Here is a 13,904-nt window from a genome sequence, read left to right on the forward strand (position 1 = left end):
ACATGCCACCAAGCCCCATGCCTCATTTCCGCGTCAAAGGCTGGAGTCTGCTACCCCGGGTCTTCATGGAAGATGCCGTCGCATTTTATGACCCTGCACACAAGCAAAGCATGAGGCTGTCGGAGAGGGTATGTGCCTCCAAGTTAGGGTTTTAAATAAATAACATCATTTCAATCACGATGTATGCTTGACTGTGCTTCAAGGCAAATTTCCTGCCTCACCTTGCACTTGTCGGTCCAAGGAGCTGCTGCATGGATGCCCGACACGGAGGGCTCTTCACTTTTGACCAAGGTATAAACATCTTTGAAAGTGCTCTTGACGAGGTACCCCATGAATTTAAAAACAAAGGAAAAGAGTACTTTTAAATAAGCTTAAGCCTTCCGCATTTCCCTTGTTGGCTCAGGCAGGGTAAAAGGAGAACGAACGTGCATGTTATCGGGCCGAGCCCAGCCCGTTGCTGACATACGTCACACCGCGCTTGGACTCCCATCTCCGCGTTGACAACGCATCTTCCTTCCCCCACTATCGAGCTTGTGCGTGTAATTAACGAGGCTCTGCCTAGTCGAAACACTCGAGGCCAGCGATATTCACCGATCTACGTTCCCTGCGAAGTGGTCTCGGCCCGCGAGCTTGTGACCCGACCCCGACCGACGCGAACCTCTACACCATGACCATTGCCTAGCCGAAGCTCGGAACAGCTATCTCTACCTGCTGGAGCGATGGACCACTCAATCCAGCGGTTGCTCAACGATAAGCTCTACGACAAGAGGAAACAGGGGGCTCTCGAGTAGGTTGTTTTGGAACGGGGAGGGTCGTGCGGTGACCGCTGCTAACACGCGACACTACTTCAGGCTAGAGAAAATCGTCCGAGATGCTGTTTTCAAAGGAGAACACGAGAAGATTGCGAAGATTGTTGAACAGCTCTGCCACGATTATGCCTACGCTGTACACCAACCGCACGCCCGCAATGGTGGCCTGATCGGGTTGGCGGCCGCCTCGATCGCGCTAGGATCTGTGAGTCACTGGAGACAAAAGTAAGCTTTGGAGAGCTCGGGCTGATACGCTGGGTCTATAGGAAGGGGTTGCGCCGTACTTGAAAGAGATCGTTCCTCCGGTCTTAGCTTGCTTTACCGACCAAGATGCACGAGTTCGATACTATGCCTGCGAGAGCATGTATAACATTGCCAAGGTGGCCAAGGGAGAGGTTTTGCTCTTCTTCAATGAAATATTCGATGCGTTGGCTAAGGTGAGGATGGCTTGGTATTGTGGTCACTACCTGGAGCTATGCTAATGCGCATCATAGCTTGCGTCTGATTCGGAGCTCTCCGTCAAGAATGGCGCGGAGCTTCTCGATCGACTGGTCAAGGACATTGTGGCTGAGTCCGCGGCATCATATGTCTCAGTGCTGCAATTGACGGGAAAGGAGACAGACGATCCAAACGATGTGGATGAGACGGAAATTCCCACCGCATTCTCTCTCGCGAAGTTTATACCTTTGCTCAAGGACCGAATCCATGTGATTGGGCCGTACACTCGCAATTTCCTAGTCTCCTGGTTGACTTTGCTGGATACCATTCCTGATTTGGAACTGGTCACCTTCTTACCTGAATTTCTAGAGGGATTAATCAAGTTTTTAGGCGGGCCTCACAAAGATGTCAACGTTGCTACACAGGGACTTCTAGACCGATTCCTGGTGGAGATAAAAAGGATAACCCGTCTGAAGAAAGGAATTGAAGAAAGTCGAAAAGGACAAGAGAGTCGCAGACGCTCCGCTGCTAGTGACACCGTGAGCGCCAAGACTGAGCAGACAAGTGAGACTACCGGTGCGGATGGCGGTGAGAGGGATGACATCGCTATTGATGATTCGGCTTCGGGATCAATGTTCGATGACGAAGTGGTCCAAGCTGATGGTGACTGGATTCCGGGGCAAGATGTCCACATCGACAACCCGAAGATTCTGGATATTCTGGTTAGCTTTGTTGACACCTCATACGGTAAAACCAACTCATCTTTGTGCTTGCGGGGTGCGGTACTAACAAGTACATAGAGGAGGAAATGCAGCTGACTGCACTTCGCTGGATTGATGCATTCTTTGAGATCAGCCCCGAGGACATCCTTCCGTTTGTCCCACGCCTGTTGACTCAGGTACTGCCGGCTATGTCCAGTGGTTCAGATTCAGTGCGACAGGCAGCAAATCGAGTCAATAAGTCCTTGCTTGAGTACATCTACTCCCTTTCAGATGATGCGCCTGAAGAACTCGTCCAGTCCTCATACAAAGTTCCATCGACGGCCCCTAGTAAGGAGAGTATGGACAGGAAATCATCAGAAATCACCAGCGTCGATGCCAGGAAAGCAACACAGGAGTCTTCTAGGGCTGCGACACCGCTGAGCAGTATCATTTCAACACCATTGCAGCCAGCCGATCTCGATTACGCCGCAGCGGTGAGCTCGCTCACTTTGCAATTCTTAAATGAGAACGAAGCCACTCGAGTAGCTGCACTCTCTTGGCTGATCATGTTACACCGGAAGGCCCCGCGAAAGGTGGTTGCATTCAATGACGGGACCTTCCCAGCTCTGTTGAAAACTCTCTCGGACCCTGCAGAAGCGGTTGTGACCAAGGATTTGCAACTGTTGTCGCAAATCTCAAGAAACAGCGAGGATAGCTATTTCACATCGTTTATGGTGAACCTGCTTCAGCTATTTTCCACCGATCGTCACTTGCTGGAGGTTCGTGGCAATCTGATCATTAGACAGCTTTGTCTGAATCTGAGTCCGGAACGTATCTACCGGACTCTGGCAGATTGCCTCGAAAAGGAGGAGGTAAGTCATTCGGCTCCAGTCGGGTGAGATTTTACTGATGCCTTGCCAGGACATCGAATTCGCTAGTATCATGGTGCAGAACCTGAACAACAATCTTATCACCGCGCCTGAGCTGTCGGACATGAGGAAGCGGTTGAGAAACCTGGACACCAGGGTATGCTTCCGATGTTGTTCCGGTGTTTTTGACGTGGAAACTAACAGGTTCTTAGGAGGGACAAATGTTTTTCGTGGCCCTATTCCGGTCCTGGTGCCACAATGCTGTGTCTACCTTCTCTCTCTGTCTTCTTGCACAGGCTTATGAGCAGGCCTACAATCTTCTCCAAATTTTGTAAGATTTCCGCCACCCAGGGTCTTGCATAATCTTTTCTAACCTATCTAGTGCTGAGCTTGAAATGACGGTCAACATGCTAATCCAGATTGACAAATTGGTGCAACTCCTTGAGTCTCCCGTATTCACATGTACAATATCTTCCCTTCCTCATCCAGAAAGAGCCTCATGCTAATCGCGTCTTCAGACCTCCGCCTCCAACTCCTCGAACCCGAAAAATACCCCTACCTGTACAAATGCCTCTACGGCGTCCTCATGCTCCTTCCCCAGAGCTCCGCCTTTGCCGCCCTCAAAAACCGGCTGAACAGCGTCAGCAACATCGGTTTCCTCCACGGTGGTCCCCGCAGGTACGCAAATGGAATCCCGCCTGCCAAGACACCAGGCAGTCCTCCCTTTGAAAGGACGCACATGCTCATGACTCCCACTAGCACGGCCCAAACTGCACCGTCATACGATCGTTCCTCCAGCGCGCGTGGCAAGACCCGCGATGACATTCGCTGGACCGAGCTTCTCGATAAATTCAAGGCTGTTCAGGAACGGGCGCGCCGCGCGCAGGCTGCGCAGCGACACTCGCTCGATCCGACAGACATTCTGCACAATCCCTCGCTGACTGCTGCACTATCTGCGGCTACCACTGACCGAGCGCGAGACCGAATGGGCTTATCTGAGCCGCCGCGAGCGGGTATTGTGACTGTGGGCGGCGTCCCTGGGGTCCCCGTGCCTGGTACGGCGAGCATGGGTGGTGCCGGGAACCGTGGATCGCTGGATTCCAAAGGCCCCAGCCCCACGTCTCTGCTGGGCGCTGCACATAAACACAAGTCAAGTCTGCCGAATCTAGGGCGGCTGGGAATTGGCGGGCGCAAGTCAAAGAGATGATGTGACGAGGGTGGTTGTCGTGTTCGCATACTTAGTTTAGCTCGGTTGGCGGTAGGATGACGAAGATACCCCACGTCCGTTCTTACTGCAGATCTGGAGCAGGGACACTTGATTTTGAAGTCCGTCTACATGCGTGCTGTGCGGTCGATCTCAAGGGATAAAGTCAGTTCTCAGGTATTTGTACTTTAGCTAGTACTTGATCATAGATCAAATGTCGAGCAATTAATATCTACACCGTACTGCCCAAAACAGCCCGAGGGAGCAGGACCGGAGCCAGAACCAAACCATTGAATTTAGTGCTACAGTATGGACAAAGACGACAAGCATCAAATGCAAGCTGGATAACAGAGAAAAGTGAAAAGAACATGAAAATACCATATGCTCACACAGCAGATGCAAAGAGAGAAGGAGAGAAATTCACAAGCATGAAGGAAACATATCCCAAAAAGCGGAGTATCAAATGCCAAAATCAACAGAGACCCCAACTTTTTGGCGTTGGCATCACCGAAACAAAATCATGAGCTGCTGCTTTGTGCAGCGCCGAGGTAGGGTAGGGTGAGGTATACATTTCAAAGGAACAGGCATGGCGACTATGTACGAGGTCGTCAAGAAATGAGTCGGTCTTCGCAGGTACATCACGCGAAGAGCGATAGCCGAACAAAAGCAATGCTAAGAAGAGCAGAGCCGCAAGGGGCCCGAACGGAGGGGAAGGGAGGTGTAAAAGGAACGGCGCTAGTATATCGGGTCGCACCGAGGTCAAGAATGCAAGAGTGGAGCGATCATGTATCACCTCCCGCGCAAGTCGTGCGATCCGCGCAATCCAGAGGGGCGCCAGCTGCCGGTGGACTGCTTGGAGACGGTGCTGGTGGGCGAGTTCGAGCCGGTGTTGAAGACGTACTCGCCGTCGACATACTGGGCGCCCGTGGAGAAGGTGCTGCGGTGCTTGCGGCGGGCGTAGCGCTGCTCGAGGCGGTACAGCTCGAGTTCTATTGATCCCACCGTTAGCTTTCCTGTGTTCATGGCGGGGGTTTCCGTGACCGCGTGCGACGTACTTGCTTGTAGCTTCTCAATCAGACCCATAGTAGCGATGTAGATGCAGAAGCCCAATTATGGCGATTATTCCGATCGTGTCAGTTCAACGGTGCGATAGGCCGTAGATAGGGCAGACAGCTGATGCGCCGATGGGGGCTCTCGTGTCTGTGCCTGGCGGGGACGTTTATATGAGGAAGCGCGCTGTCAATCCTCCCCACGTGCAGCGAGCGGAACGGAATGTGAGCGGTTGACAGTGTTGTCGCCGGCAACGGACGGAAGTTTGGATTCACGTTACTATCGTTCCAGGTCAGCCCAGTCACATTCAACCATATAGACAGCTCAATGGGCGGGGGTATTGCTCACCAATGTACGCAATAATTCAGCTTCGACACTGAAAAAGGGGACTGTGGAGGGCGGAGGGGGAGGAGGGGAGGAGCAGGAACGCAATCGCGGAGGAGGGGGACACGAGTTGGGGCGCACGAGGGCGAGTGGAACTGGTGCCACAAGGGGTTTGCAGGTGGCACGTTTCCCGCTAAATGTGGGATTGGCTTTCAAGGACGCAAGGAATGTTCCTCTTCCTGGCCGGTTGCGGGAAAGGAACGCGAGGGTGAAGTTGAAAGAGCGTGGTGGCTGGAATGTGCCCTGGGAATGAGTGGCTGCAGGAGTGCGATAAGAGGAAGCGGAAGAATAGAAGGCGTGGAAGGCCACAGGAACGAAGGAACGAAAGGAAAGGAGATGAGTGGGGAAATGGCGTGGGCATTAGCGCCGAGTCTCGAGTAGTCCAAAGTAGTTAGTTGGGGAGTTAGTACCTGGTGGACGACGTCCATGCGCGTGTTTACCAGCCCCGGCGGGTCCTGATTGGTCCATTTCGGGTCTAGCCAGGGGAAAATGACCGGAGAAGACTCCAAATCAAACCCGACGACGCTAACCTCCCACTAGCGACAAATGGCCCGCCGTCTGGACACCAGTCGGCTCCCATTGACAAGGTTTACAATGCAGCGGGGGACCTAGACCGTGCGGCGTGTTTCATCAGTATTGATTTGGCTAGATTGTGTGGTCGGGATGCAAGTATGGCTTGAATTTGCTGTTCATCTGCTTCCCACATGGCTAAATAGGACTCTGTATAACGGGATATTACTGGAAATGGCTGCTTCACTCAGGTGTCTTCGTCTGCTCCTGCCGCGTCTCGTCCTCCTCGTGCGCCAGCGACAGTTCCTGGGCTATGGGGCACGTCAGCAACTGCATATCATTGAACCCACTCGGCCCCCCACAGGAGACCGCGTGGTTCCTAATCAAGGGATCAAAGCACTTACCGTTCCAGAGCTCCGCATAAACGCCCTCCAGATCCAAGAGCTCCCGGTGGGACCCCATCTCCACCACCTGCCCATCCTTCAGCACCAGGATCTGGTCGCTGTCATAGATCGTCCGCAATCGGTGCGCAACAAACACGCTCGTGCGGCTCTTCTCCTTGAGAATGCCGTTGATGTTCTGCAGGAGCGCCTGCTCCGTGTAGGTGTCCAGTGCGGAGGTCTACCTCATTTCCGGGGGAGTCAGCCACATTACGCACGCATTGCAAAGCATTAAAACCTTGATCTCGCACTTACCGCCTCGTCAAAGAATAAAAGCTGCGGGTCCTTTAGCAGCAGCCGCGAAATCGCCAGCCGTTGCTTCTCGCCGCCCGAGATCATCATGCCGCGCTCGCCAACTGCCGTCTCATATCCGTCGGGCAGCCGCTCGACCAGCTCGTGGATGCGGGCGCGCTCAGCGGCCTGACGCACCTCTGCATCTGATGCATCGATCCGACCGTAGCGGATGTTGTGGCCGATCGTGTCGTTGAAGAGCGGGGTATCCTGCGGCACCACGCCGATGGCCCGCCGAAGGCTATCGATACTCACGTCGCGCACGTCCTGGCCATCAATCAAGATGCGGCCCGACTGGGTGTCGTAGAAGCGGAACAGCAGGCGCAGGATCGTCGACTTGCCGCAGCCACTAGGGCCCACGATGGCAAACTTCGAGCCAGCCGGAATCGTGAACGTCGCGTGCTTCAGGATTGGACGGTCCGGGTGGTAGCCGAACGTGACATTTTCGAAGCGAATCTCGCCGCCGCGCGTCAGTTCGAGCGGCTTGGCATTGGGCTTTTCCTGGATGGTCACGTTGACCTTCTGCAGGTTGAACAGCGTCTCCATGTCCAGCAGAGACTGACGCAGTTCGCGGTACACGGAGCCGAGGAAGTTGAGCGGCACGGAGAGTTGGAAGACAAGCTGGTTGACCATGACCAGATCGCCGACGGTCAGGGCGCCAGTAGCGACGCCGTCGGCTGCCAGATACATCATTGCGGCCAGCGCAGTCGAGAAGATCATGTTCTGGCCGGAGTTCAGGAAGGCCAGGGAGGTAGTGACTTTAATCGAGGCATCTTCGTAGCTCTTCAGCGCCTTGTCGTAGCGGGCGACCTCGAACTTCTCGTTATTGAAGTACTTGACGGCCTCGTAGTTGATCAGCGAGTCGACGGCGACAGTAGCGCCACGGTTGTCAGCTGCATTGGCCTGTCGGCGGAACTTGGTGCGCCAGGCTGTAGTGGTAATGGTGAATGCCGTGTACGCAAGCATCGTAGTAGCGGTGATGGCAGCGAATTGGAAACCATACTGATAGGTCTGCACGAAGAAATTAGGAGAGGTTCATAGCAGAATACAAGCAGGGGGCCCTCACAAGAATACCGCACACGAGCGAGATCTCGAGGGCAGTCGGTACGACATGGAAAACCATAGAGGTGAGCAAGAAGCTGATACCCTTGGTTCCGCGATCGATGGCACGGGTGAGGCCGCCCGTCTGACGCGAGAGGTGGAAGTTGAGATCCAGTCTGAGAAGATGATCGAACACATTTCGGGCCACTTTGCGTATGGCCTTTTGCGCGACACTCGCGAAGACTGCGTTACGTAGTTCCTGGAAGATGGTCGCCCCGATGCGCGTTGCGCCATCTGTAAATGATGGTTAATGACAGTTCTCGGAATCGAAATGAAACTTCGCTTACAAGCTATGATCATTGAGCCTGCCACGGTGTAGGCCGTGCCTCCGAGGGTCGCAAAGTCGACGTTCATGGAATCGACAATGTTCTTAAAATAGAATGGTACCTCGACATTAAGGATCTAGAAGCACTTTCTGTCAGCAACCCAGACGGCATGAACGTAGACATCAGACAAATACATGCCTTTGCACCAATGAGCAGTGACAATGCTGTGCCAACCCGGAGCTTGGTTCCCCAATCATCCTATCATACCCGGTCAGTGCTTCTGAGGCCGAATATACTTCGGTCGTAGGAGCATTACCTTTGGCCACAGGTATTTGGCCATCTCCCGCATGATAGCCCAGTCTGCCTTGCGCTGTTCCTTGCTTGCAATAGATGACTCACTCAGCAAGTCTTTCTTCGGAGTGCTCTTTGCCTCGCTACCCGGTGGCTTCTCGACAATACTGGCATTTGCAAATTCGGCCGCGGTCGCAACGGGTGTGGAGTCATTCTTCAGGAAGTTCGGGTCTCTGCCTTCCGGTGTATGCTTTCGCCATGGACTGCCCGAGGTGAACACGCGCAGCTGGATGCCATTCGGAGTCATCCACCGTGCCCGGCCGGCGAAGCTCGGATGTGCGTACCGCGTCGTGCGCCAGCATGGAGATCGGGCAGCTCTGAGCAGCATGGCTGCTGGTTGGAAAAAAGGTTGACCGCTAGAGGTTTGTTGCTGTACCAATTGGATTCACAGGAGCATAATGTAGCACTCGCGAGGAGAACGACGTATGCAGGTGCGCTTTGCGATAGCTCGTGGGGGGATCCTGGGGCGTCGCCGGCTTCGGAAAGAGTCGTGTTGCGCGAATGGACACGAATAGGCTCGAGATAACGGAGAATATTCAAGAGAAAGGTATAGAAAAGAAAAAAGAACCAGACCTGCCCCGACAGAATGAGGTCTTCTCTTATGTGTGGCGGTACAAGACAATGTCGCAATCCAATGCGGGCGTGGTGTACCTCCGCTCGCCGCCCGCCACCAAACCGCGACCTTCGGCGCCACGATTTCCCGGCTTGATTTCCCTCGCGAGCTCCAAAACTGACGTAAAGTCTTCCAGCACCACGCGGTCTCCGGTCTTTTTCCAAGCACCATGAGTCCAGCCCTCCAGCGAGGTGTCCGGACTCTGTCATGGACACGAGTTGTTCCTCGCGCCCACCGACAGACCAGATGCATCCAGATTCGCGCGGCGTCCTCGGAAGAGCCCTCCGCCAACGGGGACCATCTGCCCCTCGCCAGCACGCCTAGTTCCGCGGAGTCGCGAGGTAGGTTCTCTCGGCGGTGTTTGATACTCAATTCCATTAGTGTGGCTTTGGGCTGACCATGATTACCTGCAGATGCGCGGTTCGAGGTCATCGGCGCCCCATATTCGCTCCTCTCGGTATCGCTCTCGGCTTCGCAGAACCTGTACACGCGCCGGGGAACCTTGGTGGGGTTGAGCGGCAAAGCGGATAATGTATGCAACTTGATTGCAATGGAGACTACAGACTCATGTCACGCTGACATTCCGTGATCGCAACAGGTGGTTTCAACGCTGAGCGTCCTCGAACCTTTCCGCAGAGCTCCTCTTGGTGTGCCCTTCCTCTATCAGAAGGTATGGCATGTGGAATTGGTTGGTAAGGAACTGTAAAGCAGCAGCTAACGATAACTCAGGTCTCCTCCGCGAGCCCAGTCACAGCCCTTGTCTCTGTTCGGTCGCCGACGACCTCCTTCGCGGTCGTGAATCTTAATGGCTCTGTTGATTGGATGGTGGCCCAGCGGCGCGCTCTGCTGGCATGGACGGGCCGGTCTTTGTCCATCAAGCCAACCATCAATAGCAATCTGGTTTGTGGCGCTTCTCGATTGCAGTGATAGGATAAACGGCTGATTTTTGTGCAGAGCTTGGCTCATTGGGGGAGCTCCGAAGTCACTGGCAGAGGACTGGTGGCGTTGGTCGGCAACGGTCAGGTATACTCCGTGGAGTTGAAAGACGGCGAGCAGTACATCGCTCATCCCAGGTACGTCGCACGCCGACCCAGCGTCGAGTCACATTTTGATAGAGCACTAACCCAAATATTGCAGCAACGTCGTCGCCTACACCATGTCCTCCAACCCCCCTCATCCCTACCGCTTCAAATCCACCACTCTCAACTTCCAGGTCCCCGGTCTGAAAACACTACCCCGATTGCTGCAGAGCAACAAGTTCATCCGGAACATGTCCGACACCAAGACTTGGAAGACTACCATGAGTTTCCTGCACAAGGTGCGAACATGGTCTCGGATGACCATCTGGGGTGATAGAGTACGTCATTGATCACGATCATTCTTTCCGGAAATAGCACGGGCTAACGATGCTTTCTTTTTTAGCTGTTCCTGCAATTTGACGGACCCGCAACGATCCTCATACAATCGCGCGGCCCTCGTGTGAACGATATCCTCTCCGAACGTCAAGTCAACGAGATCGCCGACGCTCCCCGCGGAGTCACCTCCCCCGCCTCTCAAGAGGCTGAGAAAGCCGTCCTCTCCGAAGCCGATATCTCTCGCTCCGTCGAGGATCTTAACCAGGAGCTCCGAGGAATCAGCCAGAGTGTTGCGCAGATTCGGAAGGATGGCACGGTCGAGGTCAAGGAGGTTGGCCGGACAAACCCTAAGGATCTGTAAGGGCGGGTCTTCTTCTCTACCTCTTTCTGCACTAGAGGCGGGTTTCTTTTCGAATGGTTCACTTTGCATCTTGTACAATATCCTGGGCCTCTCGACATCTAGCTATAGGCCCTTCGAATCAATCTCTAATTTTCTTTGCCTGGCTCCTTCCTTCATGATTCTCATCGGCATAAATCGATGGCACCAGGTATTTCACTCAGTCTGAAGAATAAGCTCCAAGTTCATGGACTGGACAGTGGCAAATACACCATTCGATAGGCGCATATTTCGCCTCCCCCAGCCTCTAACTCAGCACCAGATGGAACGCATCATCCTATGATCTCTTGTGTTTCTCAACGGCCTTCTGCAAGATCTCTAACAACCAATAGATCCCGCAACATCTAACTTCCTACCGGAGATATTGCACCGCGCGGGATTTAAAACCCAGTAGTGGTCTGCGGTCCTCCGATATGGTTGGCTAATGTTACTCCATCCGCCTGTGGGTAGATGCGTTGGACTACTGCAGACCATCATGCAGAACTGTAGCCGTTTCTCATGCCGTAGGACCCACTTGAGAGCCCCTTTTCCGATATCTCCGGACTGCGCGGGTTAAGCCGCCTCCCGACCCAAGCACAACCCTACCAAGCACAAACAATCCCCCTGGAACTTTGAATTCGGCCTTCGGCCTTCGGCGTATTGCAGTCGATATCCGAGAGCGTTTGCCAACTTGCGCCTACTCTGCACCAATGGTCCAAAAGAAGTCTGCTTTTGGGGGTGATCCTTAGTCGACCACGAGGTCGAAGTGGAGAAGAAGCTATGCCTTCCAATGGCACGGGCCGTCGACTTCCTCCGTTCGTGGTTAGTGGCACCGTCAACACATTGGTAATGAGCCCGGAGAATCTTTAACTCGGAGTTTAGCCTGGCGCAATGTCCGAGTCCGCGAGGACTTTTCCTCCTCGGTGCAGTCGCCGGCGACTTCTCTTTTCCTGTTTGTACGTCGGATATCTACATCTTCGCCATACTCGCGCCCTGAGATCATCCCGCTTGGATACACAGAGTCTATAGGAGGACGGCGTATACCCAACCCCCAAAACCCAGATCTTCCAACCCGAGGTTGGGACTGCAGCTGGTTTTAGGTTTTCTCGTTTGTTGCCGAACGTTATCCGTCAAGGCAAGTCGCATCGCATGTCAGCTTCAGCGGGGGGTTTCCGGTCAAATGGACTCTTATACTCCTGCTAGCATCGTGCCTCCTCATCGGAGCCCCCTGGTCGGCAATGCGCCTCTAGAAATCCTCCCTCAGTGACACGCCGGGTATCCAAGCATACAAGCTTCTAATACATCTACTGTCGGACAGACTACCATTGAACCGACGAGAAAGGCACATGTATACTGCCTGTGCGCGGCCGCGAACGAATCGACCATGGGCGCTACCAATGACCACCCCGCTCCCTCCATCGACAGTGCCACAACACACACTGCGACGTCGGATCATTCCACTCCAGCCATGAGCGATCAAGTGAACGATGACCCCGAGAAGGGGATGCGCACAACCGACCTCGTCGAACCAGCGACAACGGATGCCAATGCGGAGCCCGTATCGGAGAAAAAGGAGGGTTTTGCTGCAGCTCCTGCAGGTCCTCCGGGTCCAGGTCCTCCCCCGGATGGAGGAGCTGAGGCGTGGATGTCTGTGCTAGGAGCGTTTTGCGGGCTGTTTGTCAGTTTCGGATGGATCAACTGTGCGTGTGACAGGGCCTGGTCAATTCCACGTAACGCTGATCATGTTTAGGCATCGGGGTCTTCCAGACGTACTACGAGAGCCATCAACTAAGCGACATGTCCACCAGTACTGTGACATGGATCACGTCAATTGAAACATTCGTGATGTTCTTTGCGGTGAGTTGGCTTCTTTATAGCTCGGAGCGAATAACCAGTCTAGTCAAATGCTAACATCAATATCGTGTAGGGCCCGATATTCGGCACCCTCTTCGATAGCTATGGCCCCCGATATATCCTGCTGGGCGGTACCTTCCTCCACGTCTTTGGCCTTATGATGACTTCGCTTTCAACTGAATACTACCAATTCATCCTCGCGCAAGGAATCTGCAGCCCGCTCGGCGCCAGCGCCGTGTTCAACGCCAGCGTGAACTCGGTTAGCACCTGGTTTGCGAAACGCCGTGGGTTCGCGCTGGGGGTCACGGCTTCCGGGTCGAGTCTTGGAGGCGTGATCTTCCCCATCATGGTGACAAAACTGATTCCCCAGGTCGGATTCCCGTGGGCGATGCGCATCTGCGCCTTCTTGATTCTGGCCTTGCTGGCCGTTTCCAATCTGACCCTGAAGTCGAGGTTGACGCACACAAAGAAGCCTTTCGACATCATGAATTTTGTTCGGCCGTTGAAGGATCTTAAGTTTGTCGTCACGGTTGCAGCGTGTTTCTGTTTCTTCTGGGGCATGTTCTTGCCGTTCACGTTTGTGATTACTCAGGCTCAGCGATATGGCATGTCGCAGAACTTGTCGCAGTATCTCATTCCGATCCTGAATGCGGCTAGGTAAGCTTCTCTCTTGCTTGTCATAAGTGACGATGTCAATGGCTCATATGTTCATGCAGTATCCTTGGCCGTACGATTCCCGGTTACCTGGCAGACCGCGTTGGCCGATACAACGTGATGATCATCTTCAGCTATCTCTCCAGCATCCTCGTACTGGCCCTGTGGCTCCCATCACGCGGCAACGCGCCCGCAATCGTGTTCAGCGTCCTATACGGCTTTGGATCAGGAGCGTTTGTGTCCCTCACCCCAGCTCTTATTGCGCAAATCTCTGATATGCGAGAGGTGGGTGTCCGCAATGGTACTTGCTTCTCTATCATCTCCTTCGCCGCTCTCACTGGTACCCCGATCGGTGGTGCCCTGATTCCCGATGTACTCCACGGCTCGTACACAAGGCTACAGATTTTCTGCGGCGTGGTCATGCTGGCGGGTGCGACTTTATTCATTGTCGCCCGAATTATTCTTGGCGGACTGAAGTGGGCCAAGGTATAAATGAAAACTGGTGCTGATCAACTAGAGCTGGCTGGGGAGGCTGAGCCCGTCGCGTCTTAGCGGATTTGCATCAAAAACGGTATTAATTGAGCATTAATTATAGACGGGGCATTATAGATTTCAATCAAAGAATAATTGACTCATCA

General features: G+C 53.9%; 5 protein-coding genes across 5 annotated transcripts; 3 read left to right on the plus strand and 2 right to left on the minus strand.

Annotated features, from left to right (window-relative positions):
• Positions 1-719: 719 nt before the first annotated feature.
• On the plus strand, positions 720-4,024 carry N7482_000217 (VAC14 family protein; the record flags this gene model as incomplete). Its single annotated transcript, XM_056682342.1, has 9 exons — positions 720-787; positions 852-1,014; positions 1,076-1,246; positions 1,304-1,994; positions 2,048-2,820; positions 2,870-2,974; positions 3,030-3,148; positions 3,200-3,279; positions 3,336-4,024. The coding sequence occupies 9 exons, from the start codon at positions 720-722 to the stop codon at positions 4,022-4,024; spliced, it is 2,859 nt and encodes a 952-aa protein (XP_056545948.1).
• A 786-nt stretch (positions 4,025-4,810) lies between these two features.
• Positions 4,811-5,104, minus strand: N7482_000218 (uncharacterized protein; the record flags this gene model as incomplete). Its single annotated transcript, XM_056682343.1, has 1 exon — positions 4,811-5,104. One exon carries the CDS (start codon positions 5,102-5,104, stop codon positions 4,811-4,813), a length of 294 nt encoding a protein of 97 aa, XP_056545949.1.
• A 1,104-nt stretch (positions 5,105-6,208) lies between these two features.
• Positions 6,209-8,742, minus strand: atm1 (ATP-binding cassette Fe/S cluster precursor transporter ATM1; the record flags this gene model as incomplete). The annotated part of the gene is made up of 7 exons (XM_056682344.1): positions 6,209-6,276; positions 6,370-6,586; positions 6,661-7,707; positions 7,763-8,031; positions 8,085-8,199; positions 8,262-8,321; positions 8,380-8,742. The coding sequence occupies 7 exons, from the start codon at positions 8,740-8,742 to the stop codon at positions 6,209-6,211; spliced, it is 2,139 nt and encodes a 712-aa protein (XP_056545950.1).
• A 454-nt stretch (positions 8,743-9,196) lies between these two features.
• On the plus strand, positions 9,197-10,743 carry N7482_000220 (AIM24 family protein; the record flags this gene model as incomplete). Its single annotated transcript, XM_056682345.1, has 7 exons — positions 9,197-9,368; positions 9,441-9,559; positions 9,626-9,697; positions 9,757-9,927; positions 9,982-10,100; positions 10,165-10,384; positions 10,450-10,743. The coding sequence occupies 7 exons, from the start codon at positions 9,197-9,199 to the stop codon at positions 10,741-10,743; spliced, it is 1,167 nt and encodes a 388-aa protein (XP_056545951.1).
• Positions 10,744-12,142: 1,399 nt separating this feature from the next.
• N7482_000221 (putative MFS monocarboxylate transporter (Mct)) lies at positions 12,143-13,758 on the plus strand (the record flags this gene model as incomplete). Its single annotated transcript, XM_056682346.1, has 4 exons — positions 12,143-12,458; positions 12,509-12,615; positions 12,686-13,269; positions 13,329-13,758. The coding sequence occupies 4 exons, from the start codon at positions 12,143-12,145 to the stop codon at positions 13,756-13,758; spliced, it is 1,437 nt and encodes a 478-aa protein (XP_056545952.1).
• Positions 13,759-13,904: the final 146 nt, after the last annotated feature.

Source organism: Penicillium canariense (genome assembly GCF_028826845.1).
Source record: "Penicillium canariense strain IBT 26290 chromosome Unknown utg000001l_segment0_segment0, whole genome shotgun sequence".
NCBI classification, from domain to species: Eukaryota; Fungi; Ascomycota; class Eurotiomycetes; order Eurotiales; family Aspergillaceae; genus Penicillium; species Penicillium canariense.